This window comes from Chinchilla lanigera, unplaced genomic scaffold (genome assembly GCF_000276665.1).
Source record: "Chinchilla lanigera isolate Chin_1 unplaced genomic scaffold, ChiLan1.0 scaffold00158, whole genome shotgun sequence".
Lineage (NCBI taxonomy): Eukaryota > Metazoa > Chordata > Mammalia > Rodentia > Chinchillidae > Chinchilla > Chinchilla lanigera.
In genome coordinates, this window is record NW_004955559.1 from 1,047,662 (window position 1) to 1,068,260 (window position 20,599).

The window sequence follows — 20,599 nt, forward strand, 5'->3', positions numbered from 1 at the left end:
CGTGGGCGACAGCGGCAGCGGGGAGACCGGGGGCGAGGGGCTGCGGGGCTCGGCGGGCGGCGCCAGGCCCAGGACTTCCTGCACGTTGTGGGGCAGCTCCTGGGGACAGACGGGGATCAGAGACGCCTCGGCGTGGGGGCGTCGGGGCGGGCTGCGGGGAGAGGCCGCGACTCACGGGGCAGGCGGTGAGCTGCCGGTACAGCGCCTCGGCGCGCGTCAGCACGTCCTCCACGCTCAGCTTCATGGTCAGCTCGTTGATGTGCTGCGGGAGGGGAGGGGGGACGGAGGGTGCGACGGTGCGTCAGCCACGTATAGGCCAGGGGACAAGGGGCCATCCCACCCTGGTGTCGCTCACAGCGACCAGTAGTGCTAGCTCCAGCACCCTCGGCCAGTGTGGGGGTGGCAAGGAGCTCACCTTAAGGATCTCGTTGGAGCCGAAGCCCGACAGCATGAGGGTGTCCCGCTCCATGTCCAGGATGGCGCAGGCCACCAGCAGGTGCAGATTAGGCCCGGGAAGCCCCGTCCACAGCACCTGGGGTGCCAGAAGGAATCTGTCCACAGTGCCCCCAAATCTGCCCCCTCCAGCCGCGCCCCTTTGTCCTTCTCTAGCCCTCCCCCACCACAATTGATGCCCACCTCCCACAGCCGGAGGATGTCCGGGAAGGGGAACTCCCTCTTGAACCAGATGAGCAGCCACCGGAAGCAGAAGCAGAGGGAGCCAGAATCCTGGGAGTCTGAGGGAAACAAGGCAATTCAGCAGCTCGGCCCACAACAGGGCACCCCCGGTTCTCAGCCTCTGAGAAGTGACCCGCCTGGTGCAGGCAGCCCTGGAACCTAGGACGGGGGCTCCTGAGGTTGCATGGTGCCCTCACTCCCATCCTGCCTGCCACACTCCCCTCCAAGAGTGCAACCCCCCTCCTCCTGCCCAGATGCCCAGGGGTGCACGACCAAAACCAGCAACACAGAACCGCAGCCCCCTGTACAGCTGGAATGCAGCAGCCCCAGGGAGCCAGGATGGGAGGGGTGGCAGGGAGCCAGGATATATGTATGTATGTATGTATGTATGTGTGTGTGTGTGTGTGTGTGTGTGTGTACTACATCCCCAGCCCTTTATAATTTTTATTTTATTTTGAAACAGGGTCTCTGAGTCATTACATTGTCCAGCCTGGCCTGAACTTGTGATCCTCCTGCCTCAGCTTCCCAGAGTGTCTGGGATTACAGGCACGCACCGATTACAAGCAAGCTTCCATCTTGAAGGTGAGAAGGTGCTCAGTGGAGAAAAACGGTAGGACCCACATCCAGGTCCTTGTTCCTAAAAAGCACTCAGCAGGTTAAGCCTGTTCAATCCATCCTGGGATGGGGGCAACCAGGGGTGGCTGGCCTGGCACACAGCGGGTCACAGCACCAGGACACACGCGTCTGCTGAGGCGGCTCTAAACTGCCCCTCGGCTTTACACTTCCAGTTAGGTTCTGGTTCACACAGCGTGTTTCTCTGGTCTGGATCAGGACTCAGGGCCCCAGACACCCTCTGCAGCTACCAGCAGAGGAGCTGTGGCACGTCTGTGGCCCTGCCGCCCCCCACCCAGTGGCCCTTGGGACATACCCAGGAAGTCGCACAGCGGCTGGTCCAGCACCTTTAGCAGCAGCAGCAGCTGCCCCAGCTGCCGCTTCATGGTCTCCTGACTCTCCTCAAAGTTGCCGTGCTGCAGGGTGCGAAGGAGGTTCGTGTGAGGAGCCAGGAGCCCCAGTGCCACAAGGACCCCACCTCCACCTCCACCTCCCCCCGCGCCTCACCACGAGCTCCATGAAGCCGCAGAAACACCAGAAGGCGTCCACCTCATTCTGAATGACGTAGAGGATCGGGGAGAGAAGATCACTCATGCCCTGGACATAGCCTGGGGGGACACAGGGTCAGGCCCTGTGCAGGCCCTTGGGGGGCCCCACCCGGCCCTCCCGGCCCGTCGCCGCACCGAGGTCGAAGTGGAACATGCAGTAGGTGAGCAGGATGTCATTCAGCAGGCCCAGCCCGGGGTTCTCAGGGCCCTCGTAGAACTTGTTGGTCCTGTCAGTGCGGCTCACGTCTCTCTCTGCAGGGATGAGGGCGGCGCAGGGGGCAAACGTGAGAAAGGCACAGGGCCCCGCCGGTCACCAGCACCAGCCCTGGGCTCCCGGGCTCACTCTGCAGGCAGGAGCCATTACCAGCCCTCCTGCCGTGAGGCCCCAGGCTTCCCCTCAGCCTACCATAGCCCCCAGCCATTCCTGCCTCTGCACACCCCACTGGCTCCCCAGGTGACCCCCACCCGACACCCACCAATGAGGCTGCGGTATCCGTGCAGGAGTGAGTTCCTCCGCTCCTGCTCAGGGCTCACAGACTTCCACTGTAGCTTCATGCGGAAATACTCATCCCTGTGGGCGGAAGATCGCAGGGAGCACCAGAGAGCAAGTACCTTACCCGGTCTCTCCCCAGGACTCTGCCCTGACCACACAGATGCAAGCCAGCCACCACATCATTCTCATTACCACCCCTTCCACTCCCCGCTGCTGACACCCCGCCACACAACGCAACCACGTGTTTTTGCTTTTGTGTTTTTGTTTTGTTTTGAGACAAGGTCACACTTTATAGTTCAGGCTGGCCTCAAACTCTCAGCAATCCTCCTGCCTCAGCCTCCCCAGACCTGAGATTACAGGTGTGTATCACTGCGCTCAGATTGTGTGGGTTTCTAGTGAGAGTCTGTCACCCCTGCTGGATGAAGCATGTCAGGGACTGGGTAAAGTTGGGCCCTGCAGCCAGGAGTGTAACAAGTGCTCTCTCTGAGGGTCCCTGAGAGGGTCGAGGCAGGGGCCTCACAGGGCAGCGGCATCCTGGGAATGCAGGGGCCACGTCTTCCCACTCACGTTTTCTTGCGTACGTGGGCCTTGTGCTCCTCGAATGAGCCTTCCCAGCTGAGGTAGCCCAGGAGGAACTTCCAGGCCTCACGCCGCAGGCCGGGGCTCAGACCCTGGAGTGGAACAGGTCGAGCAGCTTAGCAAGCCTAACCACTGCCCACCAGCCCAGCCCAGCCCCCGCCCCTGCCCCTGCCCCTGCCCCTGCCCCGCTGGTGCTCACCCCGGAGAAGATCCGGTTCTTCAACTCGGGGACCTGCTGCAGGCGGCCTTCAGGGCCCACGTGCCGGGCCCACTCCTCCTCTGTGACCGGAGGGGCCCGCTCCACAGCTGGCCGTGGCCCCAGCTCCACCTGTGGACACAGGGTGGCTGAGCCCAAGTTTACTAAGTGTGGCCCCAAACCTGTCTTGGAGCTGAACAGGGACCATTGACACTCAGGAGTAGGAAGTAGCAGTCACCCCCCAGCCAGCCAGGTGCACCGGTGCCTGGCACAACCTCATGAGCTTGCCCAGAGTCACTCCTGATGCGGCCCACAAGGGCCACGCTGCTGTCCTCACGTTACTAATGTGGAGACGGAGGCCCAGGGAAATGAGGGCCCTTGCCCAGGTAACACGGCCAGAAAGTCAGAGGGAGGGTCCGCTTGACACTCACACAGGAGATGACCTCAAAGCCAGGCTCATCATCGGGAGGGGGACGAAGGTCAGGGGAGGTGGCTCCCTCAGGGTGCGGCTGCAGGGCTCCCCGGAAGAAGTTGGTCACTCGGGAGAAGCTGCTGAAGGTGGTGGAGTAGGGGTCTTGGAGGAAGCGCTGGGAACAGGCATGAAGGTTGTCACCGCTGCCCCCTCAGGTCTCACCCTGCCCGACACCCGCCCCGCCAGGCCCGGTGTCGCGGACTCACAGAGACCACATTGGAGCTGTCCTGGTCGAAGAGCTGCAGGTGGTGGAAGGAGTTGGAGAGGGCAGAGGAGTCGTGGGGAAAGACAAGGTAGAGGCGGGAGTCCTGCGGGGAGCTGGGAGGTGGGAGGGGACACGCAGGTGACACACAGGTGGAGAGCAGTGTCGGGGGCTGCCCACACCGTATTTGTTCCGGTAGCAGTGTTCTACCTGCTTCTGGGGAAGCCCTCATCTCTTGTGTTATTGCTCGGAGACCAGCGCTGGGCCTCAGGGGTGGGCCCATGACCCAGGCTGGCCAATGAGAGCCCTCCACTTTCCTGGCCAGGGTGACTGATCCAAAGATAAACCAATGAAAGACATCCCCAGGATTTTGTAGAAATTGTGGGCAAATGATGTTTTCTATCCTTTGGGGTTGCTAAGCCAAGGCTGCTAGTAGTCCCAGAGAATGACAAGCACCCAAGGCGAAATAAGCAACTCTTTCTAACACCTTGAGCCTGGGGTCTGCAAAACCACTTTTTGGGACTTCTCAGTTACATGTGCCAGTTGCTTCCTTTCCTCTTCCTCTGCAGTTACGTTTCTTTGGCGGCCCTGAGGGGTCAGGCCTGGGAGCAGGCTCACCTGGCCAGGAGCAGGTAGCGGCTGAGGACTCGGAGAAGGGCTCGGGTGCCTCCACGGTGGAAGTGCAGGGCGGGCAGGGAGCCCCCGGCCTGGGTCACCAGAACCAGGTAGGCCCAGCTGAGGCCCGGCTTAGACCGGCGGATGGACTTGAGCTCCCCCAGACTCACCGAGAAGGCCCACTGGCCCCGTGGGGAGCTGGGCTCTGCTCCTAGAAGGACAGCACCAGCATGGGACACCAGAGGCCACCAGTTCAACTGGGGACACTCCAGCAGCACAACTGGCTCCAGAGGCCCCAGCACAAGCCGCCCACACACACTGGCCTCTGGGAACTCGGGGTCCCCTTGTACTTCCTCGGAATCACAGCTGAATAAAAAAGGAAGGAAGCCTGGTGGACAGGCACCTGTTCCAGACTCTTCCAGGAATTTCATATTCCTCAACCTGACACACAGGGCCTCTGAGGTCTGTTCCTGACTCCTCGCCTGTCTTACCTCCCCCTTGTCTGTTCTAGACCCCCAACTGGAGCCACGACAAAAACCTAGGGGCTTCTCCATAGGCCTCTCTCTCTGGTGGGAGAGAAAACTCCTGAGGTTGGCCCTCACCTCTTCCTGAAAGGCCTCCTCTCTCCCAACAGGGGCTAGGTACCTCCCCTAGATGCCCCACATCCTCTGTGACTCCAGGACAGCATAAATAAATAACCCAGTGACTGCTTCATCTGTCACCTCTAGCAGAGAGGAAACCTTCAAGAGTAAGACTCATGGGGTGCCCAGGGCCAACCCAATCTGGGAAAGAGTAGTGCTAGGTGGCCATCTTGACTGGGGGCAGCAAAAGCCTTTGGAGCCATGACCAGTGAGGGCAAGGTATGTCCCACTGTAGCTCAGGGGCACCAGCTCAGCCTACCTCTGGTGGGTTCTGCGTGATGAGGCCGTGGCCGCACGGTGCTGATGACAGCCCAGTCGGGTTCATAGCCAGGGTCAAAGGTGGGTTCCTCCTCAGAGGTGCAGGGGTCACCCCCACTTGAGTCCTTGGGAGAAGAGAGGACAGTAGGGGCTATGGATTCAAGGTCACCAGATTGAGGCCTCACTAGAAGGCAGGCCCACTGAACAAAGAGAAAAACAGGCACAAAGAAAGCCCAACGCTTGCTCAGGGACACCAGCACAGCCAAGAATGAGTCAGGATTCGAACGCAAATCTCCCAGTTCAAGTCTCCCAGTATTCCAGGAGATAAATGCCACACAGCAGGCAGCTCTGCAGTGAGACTGCCCCAGACCATGGTGCTTAAGGCAAACTGCAAGTACTCACGCATGCCTAACAGGACGCTGGGACCAAAGACAGCAATGCACGCTGTCAGGGACAGAGAAAATGGAACCCTCATACACTGCTGATGGGGTGTAAGATAGTGCCACTGTGCTGGAAAAGTGAGGCTGGTTCTCAGAAGGTTAAGCAGTGAGCCAGCAATTCCACTCCCACATATATACCCATAAGAAACAAAGCGTGTCCACAGAAGAAGACGAGTGGTCACAGCATCATGGCCCATCACAGCCAACAGGTGGAAACAAACACGAGGAAGCAAAATGTCAAATGTCCACAAGATGTGAAGGCTAAGCACTATTCAGCTTCAAGAAGACATAAAGTAGCCGGACGTGGTGGCACAGGCCTATATTCCCAGCACTCGGGAGTCTGAGACAGGAATCAGCCTGAGCTACAAAGTGAGCTCAAGGGCATCCTGAACTGCAGGGCGAGAGACCCTGTCTCAAAAAGAGCAAAAAAAAAAAAAGAAAAAAGAAAAGAAAAAAAAAGGCATAAAACACTGCACAACTCTGTGAATACACTCAACCATGCACTTTTTTTTTTTTTCACTTGTAAATTTTATTTTGAGACAGTATCTCAGTATACTCCAGGCTGGCCTTGAACTCACTATGTAGCCCAGGCTGGTGTTAAACTCATGGAGATCATGCCTCAGCCTCCAGAATGCTGGGATTATATAAGTATTTTAAACTTTACTATAAAATTAAAATTTTATGCTGAGTGAAATATCTTTTTTGTATTAGTATATGTTTACGACACATACTAAATACATCCATTCTAGGAACCTGGGGATTGTCTTTTTTTTTTTTTTTTTTAGTTTTTTGAGACAGGGTCTTCCCATGCAGTTCAGGCAGGTCTTAAACTCACTATGTAGCCCAGATTGGCCTCAAACTCATGGCAGTCCTCCTGCCTCAGCATCCTAAATGCTGTTATTACAGGTGTGCGCCACCACACCCGACTAATTACATCTCAATAAAGGGAAAGAAGTGGTTTGCTCACAGATTTTTATGAAAATAGCATGAAGTCCCCAGGGTAGGGCTCAGCACACAGTAAGAACCATAAACAGTGGCTGCTGCTATTATTGTTAGCTTGGGAGGGGGACTCAGAAATGGTGCACACGGTAGGACCGCGGTGTTGGTGACAATCCATGAAGAAGGAGAGGAAAGGGACAGTGTGTGAGAACTGTGGAGGAAGGAGCAATCTAGTGAGTAGCCTCAGGCTGACGGCAGCAGACACCCAGAAAGCCACACCTTCCAGCAGCTGCAACCCCCAGGCTGCACTGTCCCTTCGCAGGCTAGCAGAGCGCCCCTCTTTCCTTAAGTGAACGTTTTCAACCCGCCTCACACAGAAAAACAAGTCGAGAGCACAGAGAGGCCCAGGCTCCCAGCCAGGCTTACACACGCCTGCCCCAAGCCACGTCCGCCCTCCTGGGGTCCCTGCCCCTCAACGCCTTAGGGGAGGTGCCTACCTTCTTGGAGAAGAAGATCTGGGTGGCATCTCCAGCTTCCTCCACAGGAGCCCAGTGCAGGAGGACGTCATTGTCCTGAGGGAAGTGGCGAGCCGTCAGTGGGCTCCCCAAACCACCCCAAAGCGTTCCACTGCAATTTCCAAACTCCTGCAGCCTCTACTCAGTTTTCCAAAGCCTCGTCCCTGACCGCAATTCCCACCACATCCTTCTAAGGTCCCAGCGCTGACCTCCAGACAAGACTCCTACAAATACTGCCTCAATCCTGCCGGGGGCCCGCCCCAGCCCTGCTCCCTCCCGGCCCACCTTCTCCACAACACGGATGACGCCCGCGATGAGCGAGTCCGGGTCCTGGTGCTTCCGGGCGCTGGTGTGCAGGTACACGCCTCCCTTCTCGAACACCACCTGTGGGCGGGAGCCAGTCAGGACCCCGCCCGCGGGGGAGGTCACGCGCACGGCGAGGCCGGGGTCGGAGCCAATAGGTGCGCGACAGGGGAGGAGCTATAGCCAGGAGGCGGGGTCTTGGGCTCTTCTCACGCGAGTTAGGGGCGTGGCCGAGCCAACCCTTCTGCCTAGCATTCGGGTGTGGGTGTGCGTCCCAAAGGGGGCGGGGCCAAAGTTCGCTCCCCCTCGCCCGACCATGGAGGGTGACAGCGTGTTTGTAGTAAAACGGTGTTTGCTAAGGTTCTTCCAGGTTCCCAAAGCCTCCGCGCGGCGTGAGGGAAAAGCAAACCGTGGGGCCAAGGCGTATCGTATAGACAGAAGCGAAGGAATGGGTTCTGAGTACTTACCCTGTAGCCGGATCCCTCCATAGCCGCCGCCAAAACACCACTGCCCCGGCCTCCTCCTTTTCCGGGTCAACGTAGTGTCATATCCGGAAAAGATACTCCCCATCAAGGTCAGAAAGTGGTAGCGCCCCTACTATTCTAGATCAAGAGTGGGTGAAACCATCTTTCAGGATAGGGTAGTAGAATCTAAAGAAGCGTTCGAGTCACGTGGCTAGGCCGTGGCTTGCCGGCCGGCGAAAACCACACAAGCGCAGTGGTTGTACTCACCCGACGAAGTAAACAAGTGGGAGGGCCGCAAAGCTCCACCCCTTTGCTCAAGCCCTCCCTGAAACTCCCAGCTCTCCATACTGTATTCTGGCATTGAAGCTATAAAGGTGCCATTTTATTTAAGGGCAGGGCCTTAGCGGGTTGGCCGAGGCCATGTTAATGCGGGGCAGTCCCATCTCCCTGCGGGGCGCGACAGAGAGGTGCTGGAAAAGAGGACCACATAAAGGAAAAGAAGGTGAGAGGAACCCTACATCACAAGAGGTGCTAAAGGGCCCAGAATAACGGGATGAAGCCCTCAGTGCCAAAGAAGCCGTCCCAGGAGAATTGCTGAATACCCGAGAAAAGGAAAAAAAAAAAAAAAAGGCTGAGACACCATTTTGAAGCTGGGCAAATCGAAGCAAGAAATGCCATATTGGATCTTTGCCAGCCTTGGTGCTGGGGAGGGCTCTGAGTGCAGAGTGTAGGAGGGGTAAACGGAAGTGACGCAAGGCGTCGCCATGCCTTTTGAGGGCGGTGACGGCCCCAGACTGGCCATGCTGGCTACGGGCACGTGAGTGGAGGCGGCGTTGTGAACCGCGGTCTGGGGAGGATTTGGCGGCCGGGAGGCCGAGGGGGAGCTGGGAGGGCGAGCGGCTTATGGGAAGAGTACGGCCTACATAGACCAGAGGACAGAGTTTGTGCAGAGGCTCTTGTCTGAGCACTGGCAAGAAGCCTCCCACGGGAACGGTCGTGTCTAGCCCGAGACAAGTCCTACACAGCCTTGTCTTCGGCGACCAGCCCCCCTGGGAGGCTTCCCCTGGCGGTGGACCATGTCCCCGAGGCTGGGGGCCAGTCGCGGGATTCGGGGCTCCCCTTCACCCGTCCAAAGGCGGGACTTCCGGTCCTGGCTCCCACCTGGGCGGGACTTCCTGTTTTCTTCCTGGAGCAGTGGGTCTGCCCTGGACCCCGGGCGCGGTGGGGAGGAGTCTGCGCGGCGGAGCGGGGCCCCCGACGCTCACCCGGCCTCCTGCATGATCGCGTTCTCCACGCCTGCGGGTGAGGGCTGCCTCCAGCTTGACGGCGGGAGGGGGGTCGCTGGCATCCCTCGCCTCGGGGGACTTTGCTCTGTTGTCACCTCCTCCTGGAGCCAGTTTCCTCACTCCGCCTACTCGCGTCCTCACCTTTCTTCCCTCCACTCACCCTAAGGCGCCCTGCCGCGCCCCCGCATCTCTCCCTGTTACACTTATGCACTGAGGTCGGGGCTCCCCCAGACGACAGGACCTGCTCTCAAGGGGAGGGGTCCCGGGGCTCCCTCCCCTAGCTGCTGCCCTGCTGAGTAACTTGAGTGCAGAGTCCCCAGGCCCCGGCAGAGCAGTGCATGTGACGCTTCCCTCCTCCTTTTTGTCCCTGCCTCCTCCGATGGGGGAATCACCACCCACTCGCCCCCCATTTTCCCAGCGTTCAGCCCTGTGGCTACGCCGGTAGTCCTCTGCCCCTGTTCCCGCCATGGCAGGAGCGGCTGGGGCCCAGAAAAGCGGGAGTCCAGGCCCGCACGCCAGGCTGCATGGCCTTGGACCAGTCACCTCCCCGCTGCGAGCCTGGGTTCCCTGCTCACACGGGAGGGAGAGGAGACCCATGGAAGAGACTACGCCTCACGTTGCTGCAGGGTCTAGGGGTCAGGAAAAAACGGTTTCAGCCCCACTCCTGCTCTGCCCCACTCCTGCTGTGTGCCTTCCGCCTAGTGTCTTACGCTCTCTGAGCCTCTCCCCATCTGGGCGAGAAGATCAGCAGGATGGCAGTGAGGATTAAGAACCGGCGGAGTCCCAGCCAGCTGGGCCTGCGTTTGTGACTGTAAAGTGGGGTGACGGCAGCTCCTCCCTCGGGGAGGTGGAGGGTGAATGAGAGGCTGCTCACGCCCCAGCCCTTCCCCGTTTCCAGCTGGCCTGGCCTGCGTGGTCCCTGAGTTCACAGCCCCCAGAGGCAGGAAGTGAGCTGGTGGGGTGGAGCCCTGCACAGGTGCTCAGCAGACCCTAGCTTCCATGACCTTGAGTTACCAAGGGCCTGCAGGTTGAATTTAGGCTCCAGACTCTTCTTGACTTCCTTTTGCTGTGGCCCTGTTAAGCTTGAATACCTCCATGATGGGCAGCTCACTACCCCTTTGGGGAGGCTCCTCAGCTTCCCACAGCCCTGGTTCCACTGCTGTGACAGACAGGTACAGACAGCGAGAGTTAGACAGTGGTCCAGGGTCACACAGCAGGCTGGAGTCAGGGCAGGAAGCGAGCCTCCGGCCTCTTGGCCTTTCTCCCATAGTCTGTGTAGGGGGTAGGCCTGTGCCCGGGACACGGGTTCCTGCACCTGGGGAGCGTACGGTGTGATGGAGCAGGCAGGCAGTGGGATAGCTGCCACTAGCTCAGGTGATGTGAGCTAGGATGGTGGGACGGAGAGCAAAAGGTTCCAGGAGGTGCTCCTCCTGGAAGCTCCTCCCTCGGGGAGGTGGAGGGTGAATGAGAGGCTGCTCCCGGGCTGTCTTTTGCCCTTCTTGTATCCCTGCACCCAGGCTGTTGGGCGACAGACCCACAGTCCTGTCCCAAGCAGCACGTGTTGCCCAGAGAAGGGGAAGTCGTGTCCACACTAGATGAGTGACAGATTGGCAGCTAGTGCAGGACCAGTGACCCAGGTACAGGGACCGCCTTGACCCAGGGGCGTGGCAGGGGGCAGGGTCGGGTCAGATAGAGAGCCGCCCTTGGGCCTTGGGCGGGGTGAGCCAGGAGCTGTCTCCAAAGATGTAGTGCCTGCCACACATACAGCTTAAGATGTCCCAGAAGACAGCTGCCGCTCACGTTGGCCGCATACTTTGTTTAGCCCGTGCAGCTAACTGTCACCCTTTCAGTGTGGGATCAGCGTTGTCACGCAGATTGCTTCTCGGTCATTTCGCCTCTTGCCTGTTTGTACCAAGCGTGCAAACTGTGTATGGCTCGGATGTTCGAAGCACATCCTGAGGACACAGGATAGGCAGGGCCAGGAGGAGACAATGGCTGCAAGAGGACGCACGGCCCTGGGCAGCGGGGAGGAGATGGTAGTGAAGGGTGGCAGCGAACTGTCCTGGCGGGGGGAGCGGCACGTTTGGAGAGGCGCCCGGCTCGGCGGAGTGGAAGCGAGGACTGGGTGTGACACCTAGGGCTGGGTGGGGATGCACCAAGGCCAGACCTCAGCCCCTCTCCTGCTCTGGCCCACAGGGTGCGGATGGCGGCGGGGCGGCCCGAGGAGCTATGGGAGGCCGTGGTGGGGGCCGCCGAGCGCTTCCGGGCCCGGACGGGCACAGAGCTGGTGCTGCTGACCGCCGCGCCGCCACCGCCGCCGCGCCCGGGGCCCTGCGCCTACGCAGCCCATGGCCGAGGGGCCCTGGCTGAGGCCGCCCGCCGCTGCCTCCATGACATCGCCCAGGCTCACAGGGCTGCGGCCGCCGCCCGACCACCCCAACCCCCGCCAATGCCCCAGCCGCCCAGTCCTCCTCCGAGCCCGCCCCGCCCGGCCCTGCCCAGGGAGGAGGAGGAGGAGGAGGAGGAGGAGGATGAGCCGACAGAGACCGAGACCTCCGGGGAGCGGCTGGGCGGCAGTGATAACGGAGGTGAGAGGCACCGGGCAGGGGCGGGGTGGCCTCCCCGGGGGGCAGGACTGTTGCTCTCGGCCTTGAGGTCCCATGGGCACCCAGTCCCCAGCCTGGCGGCCAGACAGGAGCATTGGGTGGAGCTCAGAATGCGCTCAGGCTTCTCGCTGAGGGGTCCCGGTCTGGCTGGGAGTTGGTGGCCCGGCATCGCTCATGGGGATCGTAGGGCCAGGGTAGGAGTTGAGGAGTCACCGGGGATGTGGGCAACGACTGAAGAAGCTGAGGCCTTCGGGGGGTGTGGGGACTGCACATCCGTGGAGCAGGGGGCTCAGAGACGAGGGAGCAGCAAGGTGTTTGGGCGGAATTTGGAGGCTGGACACTTCCCGAAGGCTAGGCACCAGGGCTTTGAGAGTTGAGTAGAGTTTGCAGGGGCCTTGATAGTAAGAGTTCCTCATCTGTTGTTCTTACCAACAGCTGGTTGCCTCAGCGTTGTTGCAGAAAACTCCCCAAGCAGGAAGGGCACAGACTCTGGGTTCGAATCCTGGTGCTAAGTACTTACTAGCTGGGGACCTGGGGCAAGTGACAGGACCCATACTGGCCTTCGGGCCTCCGTTTGTCAGGTGGGATCACAATCGCACCCCGCTTCTCTCTGCCTCTGTGTGGAGTCCCAGTGTCCCAAGCAGACGTCCAGGAGTGTGCTCCAGAGGGTGTGGCAGGTGACAGAAGCTAGTGGCACGAAGCGAGGGGAAGGGTGTTTGAGGCAGAGGCTCTGGGTAGGCAGTGGCGGTGCCTGGCGTCGGGCGCCTAAGCAGCTGGGGCTTTGATGCCACCCGCAGGGCTCTTCATGATGGACGAGGACGCCACTCTCCAGGACCTGCCCCCCTTCTGTGAGTCGGACCCTGAGAGCACAGACGGTGAGTGGCCCAGGCTGGCGCTGCCCGCGGGAGCTGGGACGAGTTCGGGGACAGAGGCTGAAGACCCCCTTCCCTCACAGACGGCAGCCTGAGCGAGGAGGCCCCCGCCGGCCCCCCAGCCTGTTCTCTGCCCCCCGCCTCGGCCCTGCCCACGCAGCAGTACGCCAAGTCCCTGCCCGTGTCTGTGCCCGTCTGGGCCTTCAAGGAGAAGAGGAGCGAGGCGCGGTCGTCAGATGAGGAGAACGGACAGGTGAGGGGGGCTCAGAGCCGCCGCTGCCAGGATCCCTAAGTTCTGCTTTCACCCCTGATCTGACTTTTTGGGGGATTAAGAGGAATTGAACCCAGGGCCGTTTGCATACTTGGTAAGTGATCCGCCACTGAGCTCCATCCCCACTCCTTTTTTATTTTTTGTCTTTGAGACAAAGTGGCTCAGGCTGGCCTCAGATTTCAGATCATCCTGCCTCAGCCTTCCAAGTAGCTGGGACTTCAGGTGTGGACCACTATGCCTGGCCTGTTAAGCTGATTGAATCCTCCCCTCAACCTGGAGAGGCAAGTGCTAGGCCCAGAGGCCTGCGCTTTTACCTCCTACAGCACTAGTTCCGGGCCTTGAGGGAAGGCCTCTCCTCTGCGGAAGCAGCTCCATTTGCCAGACATGTGCTCTGGCCCAGGCACAGGTATTTTAGCACTCCCTCCAGATGGGGAAACTGAGGCTCGGGTCACCACATATGTTCCTGGTTCCACCTGGTATCCTCTGTTCAGCCCACGCAGTGCCCTATATGGAGTTCCTGGCCTGGCCTTGCTGCCCATCCCTGAATTCCCTGAAGCCAAAGGAAATTGAGGCACTCAGAGGCCCCATGAGTTTCCGGAGTGTGGGCCTACAAGGGGCAGAGCTGGAACTGGAACCCAGTGCCCTTCGGAGAAGGAGCTGTGGGCTTCAAAGGAAGAAGCCTGCGAGCCCAGCATCTCCCTAAAGCTGCAGTGTTCTTCCTGGAGCCTCAGTGATCAGGGCCAGGCGCGGGGTGCTCTCCTACAGTCCCAGCACTCAGGAGGCTGAGGCAGGAGCATCACTGGGTTTAAGACCAGCCTACATATCGAGACCCTACCTTGTAAAACAACCACCAAAAAAAAGGCTAGGGATAGAATTTAGTGTGGAGGCTCTGGGTTCAGAAAACAAAAACAGCGGCCCCACAGGCTGCAAGAGGACCCACCAGGCCGCAGCCGCTCTTGTTAATACAGTGAAGCGGATTTCAGCTTCCTGGTGGGGCCTGGGCCACTCTCCTCACTCTCCTGCTTCAGGGCAGGGGCCGACTGGAGGTGGCAGGAGGCCGCATGAGGAGTCGTCTTTTCTGTGCCACGGAGCCACCTTGCCCAGCAGTCTATGGCCATGGTTTCATCTCCGCCCTCACAGGGCCTCTGAGCCCTGTGTTTCAGGAGAGGTGGAGGCCCAGGAGGCAGACTCCTCTTGACAGCTACTTGGTGGCAGAGGTCTGATTGGAACATGAGAGGGCCCCTGGCCCAAATCCTCAGGAGACCCCTGGGTGTGTTCAGCCTGAGGGGCAACAGAGGACAGCGCTTGTGCTGCGGGACCCAGGCCAGGAAGCCTGCCTGGAGGAGGTGGCATCGGAGTCTGTGGGAGAAGGGCATGGCTGGCACAGGGCGCCGCAGGGTGTGGGAGGTGGCAAGATGCTGGCGCCGCAGGTCTGACGCTTCGGTCGTGGTCCCCGCAGCCCTCCTCGCCCGACCTGGACCGCATCGCGGCGAGCATGCGCGCGCTAGTGCTGCGGGAGGCCGAGGACACCCAGGTCTTCGGGGACCTGCCTCGACCGCGGCTCAACACCAGCGACTTCCAGAAGCTGAAGCGGAAATACTGAGGCCCGGAGACGGCGTCCCGGCCGCGTCCGCCCGCCCCACACTACGCCCCCGCCCCGCCCCCGAAGCCCGCCAATCCGCGGGCCTGGCCGGGCCCAGCCGGTCCCCCGCCTTTCGGGCCCACGGCCTCCTGTTCCAGGGTGCGAGATCTGTCCAGCCCGCCGGTTGGGTCTCTCGCCCTTTTCTTTACCCAACGACAGATTCTTTAAGGACCCTGAGTCGCACTCTGGACGGGAGCGTGGCTAGTTCTAAACCCGTAATGGATCAATTCCGTCGTTTTTCTGCCTAGCGACAAAGTCTGTTGCTCGGCATTGGCTTCTTCCCCGAAAGAGTACAGCAAAGCTCCAGGATTGGGTAGTGGCCTCCACTTTAGCCTAGTGACTGGGCAGCGCTTTCATTTGATTGGCTTGAATCCAGTCAAAGGGCTCTATCAATCTCCGGGGAGTTACCCTCCGCCCTCTCTGACTCCTACTTACTGATTGGCTACACCTTCGGGGTGTGGTCAAGCTGCCCCTGCCCTCGGATCCTCCCTCCTGATTGGCTGCAGCCTTTGGGGGGCGTGGTCAAGCTCTCGTACCCAGAATCAGGCTGAGGCTTTCAGTTTGCTGGGTTTTTTTTACACTACTGGGGCTGGGCTCGTTTTTTTGGCCAAGTCCTGACTATTGTACCCCTGGCCCCCTCAGGGACCGCTCAGTCCTGTCCCTGCGTCCACAACCCCCACTGGTTCCATCCCACAAGAGCCTGCCAATCGAAGCCCGTCCTTTTATCCAGGACGGTACCAGCTCCCGCCCCTCTCCCCCACCCTCACAGGTGCCTTAAAGGCCCCTTGTCCACCCAAGGTGGGGGACAGGGAGCCTCACTCTCCGGCCCTGGTGTGGGGGAGAGAGTGGGAGGATTGGGAGTTAGGAGGGGCGCTGAGATTAAAAGAGTTTGATAAATGTGAGTTGTGGGTGTTCATTCAACATTTTCTGAAGCCAAACAGCATTTCATCGATTCTTGGTACAAAGCTGAGAGTTGGAATTATTGTCTCCATTTTTTGTTTTTTAGGTTTTTTGGGGGGGTTGTTTTGTTTTTTGGTCTTTCTGAGACAGGGTCTCGCTATTCAGTTCAGGTTGGCCTTGAGCTCACTTTGTAGCCCAGGCTGGTCTCGAACTAGCAACGATCCTCCTGCCTCAGCCTCCAAAGTGCTAGGATTACAGGTGTGCACCACCAGTCCCGGCTGTTTTTTAATTTTTTGAGACTGGGTCTCGCTGTGTGGTCCAGGCTGGCTTTGAACTCGTGGCGATTCTCCTGCCTCAGCCTGTTGGTATTAACTGTAGTCACAGGTCCCGAGAACGAGGCGCCCGCGGATGAAAAGGTGAAAGAGATAAGAAAAACAGGAGAGGCCAAAGTCTGGGATGGGATGGCATGAGCTTCTAGGACTGCAGCCTCGATCAAGCCTCTCAATCGCCTTTTATTCAAACCGAGCACGTAACTCAGACCAACAGGAGAAATTCATTATCCCTTTCCATTTCTGCCTCTCAGCTGACGGTAACCATCCTCGGGCGAGCCTCCCATACCCCGCACCAGGGGCCCTCAGTACGGCTGGGGATCGTAAGCCGACCATCAGTAATCGGTTCATTAACAATCACAGGTCTTTCCCCACATCAGCCTGCCTGCAAGTGTTGGGATTACAGGTGTGCGGCCATGCCCCCATTTTATAGATAAGAAAATAGAGGGTTCCTGGAGCCGAAGAGAACTCTAGTTCGGTATGACCGTGAAGCTCTAATCTTCAGGTGGATGAATGTTGGAATTGGAATCGTCCTTAAGAAATTGGCTCCGGAGCCAAGGTTCTCCGGCAAAGCGAGGAACCCCCAGCAGGTGGTGCCTGGCTGAAAATTAGAACGAGGCCAAGGTGAAATCACCGTTTCCTGTCAGTCCACCACCGGATTTAAACGGGCTGACATCATAACACCTAGATAAGCTAAATTTACATGTGTGTGCTCTATATCTCCTGTTAACCTCAAGAAGTGGAAATCGTTATCTCTACTTTATAGATGAGAAAACCGCAGCATCGAGAGTACAAAAAAGAGCGATTGGGGCTGGGGATTTAGCTCAGCGGCAAAAGCGCCTGCCTGGTAAGCGCAAGGTCGTGAGTTCGGTTCCCGGTACCGGAGAAAAACCAAAAAAAAAAAAAAAAAAGAACGATTGAGTGCTAGGGGGCAGGCGGACAGTGGGTTTCCTCAGCTGGGCATGATCGGCTAATGGGAAAAAAGTTCCCCAGGGGGAGGGTCCGCTTCGCCCCCTACTGGCCTAAACTTCATGTCGCAGCAAGAAGGGTAATAGCCAGAACCGCAGCGGAACCCTAAGTACCCAAAGCTGAGTCAGAGGGCTGCTGCGTGGGCGGAGCCAAAGCCCCGCTTGCCTCCCTAGAACAAGTCACTTCTGTCCGCGAGCAGACTCGGGGGAAGACTGCCACGGGGAGGACCTTCCTAACTATCACAAATCTCCCTGGTTGGAGTGGCGGACGCAGCTGAGCTAGGATGAAAGCAACTCGCGAAACTCTTGGCCTTGCCGGTGGAGGTAGGGACCCCCTCATTGGCTGAAGGCTGGAGGCGTCGTCGCCTAGGAAACAGCGCCTCAGACCGGAGAGGAGGCGGGATTTCCGGGAGCCATAAATGGGAGGCGGGACTTCCTAATGGCATGAGTGGAAGGAGGTGGGACTTCCTGTCAGCAGCCGGTGCTCCTTGTTGCTCAGGCTAACGCATTTGCTTCTCCCTAGGTCGGCAACAGGATGGCCCAGGTGGAGGCCCAGGGCCGCCTGTGGTTGGAAAGCCCTGCTGGGGGAGCGCCTCCCATCTTCCTTCCCTCGGACGGGCAAACTGTTGTCCTGGGCCGGGGACCCCTGACCCAGGTCACGGACCGGAAGTGCTCCAGGAACCAAGGTGGGTGCGAGCGGAATCTGCTCCGGAAGCGGGAACGAAGCCGGTGGGAAACGTGCAGTTATCCAGGAAGGGAATTGCGTGGTGCAGCCAGGCCTGACGTTGAGAGGTAGTTTCTCCGTGGGGAGAACAGGAAGAACTAGGAACTGGGAACTAGCCAAGTCCTTGGGGGATGCAGCCATTCCTCGGAAAATTGTTTCTGGGCTGAGGGAGATGCTCACAGGCCTTCTGCAGGCCCGAAACAGGCCACCAGCCTCGCAAGGAGAGGGTCCTTTGGAGGAACGAAAATGTTAGGTAGGATGGACCATACCAGGACAAGCCCAGGATCTGCATCTATCCATACTTTGTCTGAGATGCTACCGATTCAGTAGATGCAAACAAGTATTCGTTCTGGGGCTGGGGATGTGGCTTCAGGATTGAGCCTTTCCCTAGCCTGCCCGAGGTCCTGGGTTCAACCAACATCCCCCCGGGCGCTGGGCTCAGTCCCTAGGCAATCTTAGGGACTATGGCTACTGCACGTCAAAGTGCCAATCCCATTTAGAAATATGCTGTTTAAGCTGGGCGTGGCGGTGCACGCCTGCAATCCCAACACTCGGGAGGCTGAAGCAGGAGGGTGGCTGCGAGTTCCAGACCTGCCTGAGCTACAAAGTGAGTTCAAGGCCAGCCTGAAATGCATAATGAAACCCTGTCTAAAAAAGATTTAGAAAAGAAAGAAAGAAAATGCTGCTTCCTACTTCCTGCTCCCTCCGGAGTAGATGGTGTAAGCCCCATTTTGTGGCCTGAAACTGGCCACACAGCGCAGCAGTGAGGAAAGCAGTCACATAGATGCAAATCCTGACTTCACTCCCTCACTCCCCAGTGGAACTGGTTGCAGACCCCGAGACACGGACGGTAGCAGTGAAACAGGTACCAGGGCTTCAGCGAGGGCCAGCAAGGCCTGGGGGTGGGATGGGGAGGAATCCACACCAGTAGGGAACATTAAAAACGTCTCATTAGGCTGTGCGCAGCGGTGTACAAACTAGCTAGAGGCCGAGGCAGGCAAGTTCGAGGCCAGCCTGGACAATTTAGCAAGACATCAAAAATTTGTAAAGGGTAGGGGCTGGGCATGGTGGTGCAGGTCTGTAATCTCAGCATGAGGCTGAGGTAGGGGGATCACCATGAATTCGAGGCCAGCTTGGGCTACATAGGGAGTTCAAGGCCAGCTTCAACTGCATAGTGAGACCCTGACTCCAAAAAAATAAAGGCTAACCAGGGCTGGAGTGTTTGCCTATGAGCAAGGCTCTGTGTTCAATCCCCAGTACCGGAAAAGAAACAAAAAACACCTGATTGGCTGGGAGAGAGGGGGTGTGCCTAAGTAAAGAAACCTTCCCCTACTTAAGTATTGTGTCCATTGTCCTGTTTCAACTGGGCGAGACTGGAATCCCGTAGCCTTTCCAAATCCCTGATTGACAGTACACAGTAAAGAGGTGGGGTTTAGGGGTCTGATTGGTAGGTTTAAGAAAGGCAAGTCTTGCCTCCTGGTATTTGATTGGAGGAGATTCCCGTGAGGGTGGAGCCAGTCCCAGCTCCTTCTTTCTCTGCAGCTGGGCGTTAACCCTTCTACTGCTGGGACCCAGGAGTTAAAGCCCGGGTTGGAGGGCTCTCTGGGGGTGGGGGACACACTGTATTTGGTCAATGGCCTCCACCCACTGACCCTACGCTGGGAAGAGACGCCCACACCAGGATCGCAGCCGGACACTCCGCCTGGCACCCCTCCACTGGCCCCGCACGAGGAAAGCGAGGAGGATGCCGAGCAGCAGCAGAAGAGGATGCGGAAGTCATCCCCTGGCTGGGAGAACTTGGAGAAGCTGCTGGTGTTCACAGCACCGGGGGTGAAGCCCCGGGGCAAGGTGAGGGCCCTGGCAAAGCACTAGAACAGAATGCAGAGCCAGTCAGACTCCTGGAAAGCACGCAGTCTAGTCCCTGGCGGTCAGTCAGCTCCCACAACAGCTGTTTCTGTCTTTATTTTTGTGATCATAAAACTCTGATCAGAAAAGATGATCGGGCTGGGGCGGTGTAAGATACTCATACCCATTTTAAAGATGGGAAAATGAAGGGCAGAGACGCAGGTGTGGCGAGTGGTCTGTGGTCAGAGGTGTCTGGTGCGTTCCCGCTGTGCCACCTCCTTCCATGCAACACGAGGCCCAGTGACTCAGTTTCCCCATCTTGACGCTCAGGGTGGGCCCTGCCTCACAGAATCAGTGTGCACGTGCCTCTGCGTGGGCAGAGGTGTCAGTGCTGCTCTTCCGTGTTCTCACGACCTCAGGTGGCTGCCTTTGATCTAGATGGGACCCTCATCACCACCCAATCTGGGAAGGTCTTTCCCACGGGCCCCAGAGACTGGAGGTGAGGAGGGGCGGGGACAGGAGTGAGTGGCAGCTGGAGTCGCCGGGGCCCTGCTCACCGCCACTTCCACCGCCCTAGGATCTTGTACCCAGAGGTTCCCAGGAGGCTCCAGCAGCTGGACACTGAGGGCTACAAGGTGTGTGCGCTTGGTGCCCACCCATGTGCACGTAGGGGATACTCTGCCAGGCCCTGCTGAGCAGGCCCGGGTGACTCCGTGTGCTCCGCAGCTGGTAATCTTCACGAATCAGATGGCCATCGGGCGAGGGAAGCTGCGAGCAGAGGACTTCAAGGCCAAGGTGGAGGCGGTAGTGGAAAAGCTGGGCGTCCCCTTGCAGGTAGGGCTGAGGGGCGGCTCCGGGGCGCTGCCCAGGGCGAGCGCGAGAGGGGCCGGGACAGTGTGTGACCCGACCCCACGCGCAGGTGCTAGTGTCCACACACGCGGGCCTGTGCCGGAAGCCGCTGACGGGCATGTGGGAGCATCTGCAGGAGCGGGTAAGCCCCCGTCCGCCCACCTCCACGCCCGGTCCCGCGCTCTGCGGCTCGCACGTCCCGGTGTGGGCACGCGAAGGCAGGGCTCGCGGTCTTTGTTCTCAGGCCCGCGAACGCTTTGAGCCAGAAGCCTCGCTCGCCCGGCGGTGCGCAGGCGCCGTGAGCACGGCCGGCCTCAGTGTGCGGCGGCGGTGCCCGGGAGGAAGGCCGGGGAAG

At 59.0% G+C, this 20,599-nt stretch overlaps 3 protein-coding genes across 7 annotated transcripts in view; 2 read left to right on the top strand and 1 right to left on the bottom strand.

Moving 5' to 3' along the window:
• The window catches only part of Tbc1d17 (TBC1 domain family, member 17), a gene marked incomplete in the record, with an annotated part of 8,503 nt that extends 273 nt beyond the window's left edge, over window positions 1-8,230 (bottom strand). Inside the window, 17 exon segments of the mRNA XM_013508953.1 lie at window positions 1-99; window positions 176-262; window positions 416-532; window positions 637-734; window positions 1,604-1,703; window positions 1,795-1,895; window positions 1,971-2,087; window positions 2,312-2,406; window positions 2,896-2,999; window positions 3,107-3,235; window positions 3,535-3,690; window positions 3,782-3,893; window positions 4,396-4,603; window positions 5,293-5,416; window positions 7,168-7,242; window positions 7,471-7,569; window positions 7,956-8,230. Coding sequence (XP_013364407.1) covers window positions 1-99; window positions 176-262; window positions 416-532; window positions 637-734; window positions 1,604-1,703; window positions 1,795-1,895; window positions 1,971-2,087; window positions 2,312-2,406; window positions 2,896-2,999; window positions 3,107-3,235; window positions 3,535-3,690; window positions 3,782-3,893; window positions 4,396-4,603; window positions 5,293-5,416; window positions 7,168-7,242; window positions 7,471-7,569; window positions 7,956-7,976 — 1,842 coding nt within the window.
• A 106-nt stretch (window positions 8,231-8,336) lies between these two features.
• Window positions 8,337-15,531, top strand: Akt1s1 (AKT1 substrate 1 (proline-rich)). 5 transcript variants are annotated; one of them, XM_005412820.2, is made up of 6 exons: window positions 8,751-8,769; window positions 9,148-9,254; window positions 11,435-11,826; window positions 12,642-12,719; window positions 12,800-12,969; window positions 14,447-15,531. In XM_005412820.2, the coding sequence occupies exons 3-6, from the start codon at window positions 11,442-11,444 to the stop codon at window positions 14,588-14,590; spliced, it is 777 nt and encodes a 258-aa protein (XP_005412877.1). In that variant the 5' UTR covers window positions 8,751-8,769; window positions 9,148-9,254; window positions 11,435-11,441; the 3' UTR covers window positions 14,591-15,531. The 5 variants fall into 5 exon arrangements, with proteins under 5 accessions (XP_005412878.1, XP_013364425.1, XP_005412875.1 ...); XM_005412821.2 differs by lacking the exons at window positions 8,751-8,769; window positions 9,148-9,254 and adding an exon at window positions 8,337-8,454; XM_005412818.2 differs by lacking the exon at window positions 9,148-9,254 and having other exon boundaries at window positions 8,696-8,769.
• Window positions 15,532-17,262: 1,731 nt separating this feature from the next.
• Window positions 17,263-20,599, top strand: part of Pnkp (polynucleotide kinase 3'-phosphatase) — a gene marked incomplete in the record, with an annotated part of 5,197 nt that continues 1,860 nt past the window's right edge. The window contains 7 exon segments of the mRNA XM_013508947.1: window positions 17,263-17,512; window positions 18,369-18,415; window positions 19,093-19,398; window positions 19,815-19,894; window positions 19,973-20,030; window positions 20,122-20,229; window positions 20,315-20,386. Coding sequence (XP_013364401.1) covers window positions 17,362-17,512; window positions 18,369-18,415; window positions 19,093-19,398; window positions 19,815-19,894; window positions 19,973-20,030; window positions 20,122-20,229; window positions 20,315-20,386 — 822 coding nt within the window.

What these genes read in the sequence shown, in the direction of transcription:
- Akt1s1 (XM_005412818.2), top strand. Translation starts at nt 8,717, where the DNA reads ATGCCTTTTGAGGGCGGTGACGGCCCCAGACTGGCCATGCTGGCTACG. An exon ending in GGGCGGCAGTGATAACGGAG is followed by an intron (nt 11,827 to 12,641) that starts GTGAGAGGCACC and finishes TGCCACCCGCAG; the next exon opens with GGCTCTTCATGATGGACGAG. An exon ending in GGACCCTGAGAGCACAGACG is followed by an intron (nt 12,720 to 12,799) that starts GTGAGTGGCCCA and finishes CTTCCCTCACAG; the next exon opens with ACGGCAGCCTGAGCGAGGAG.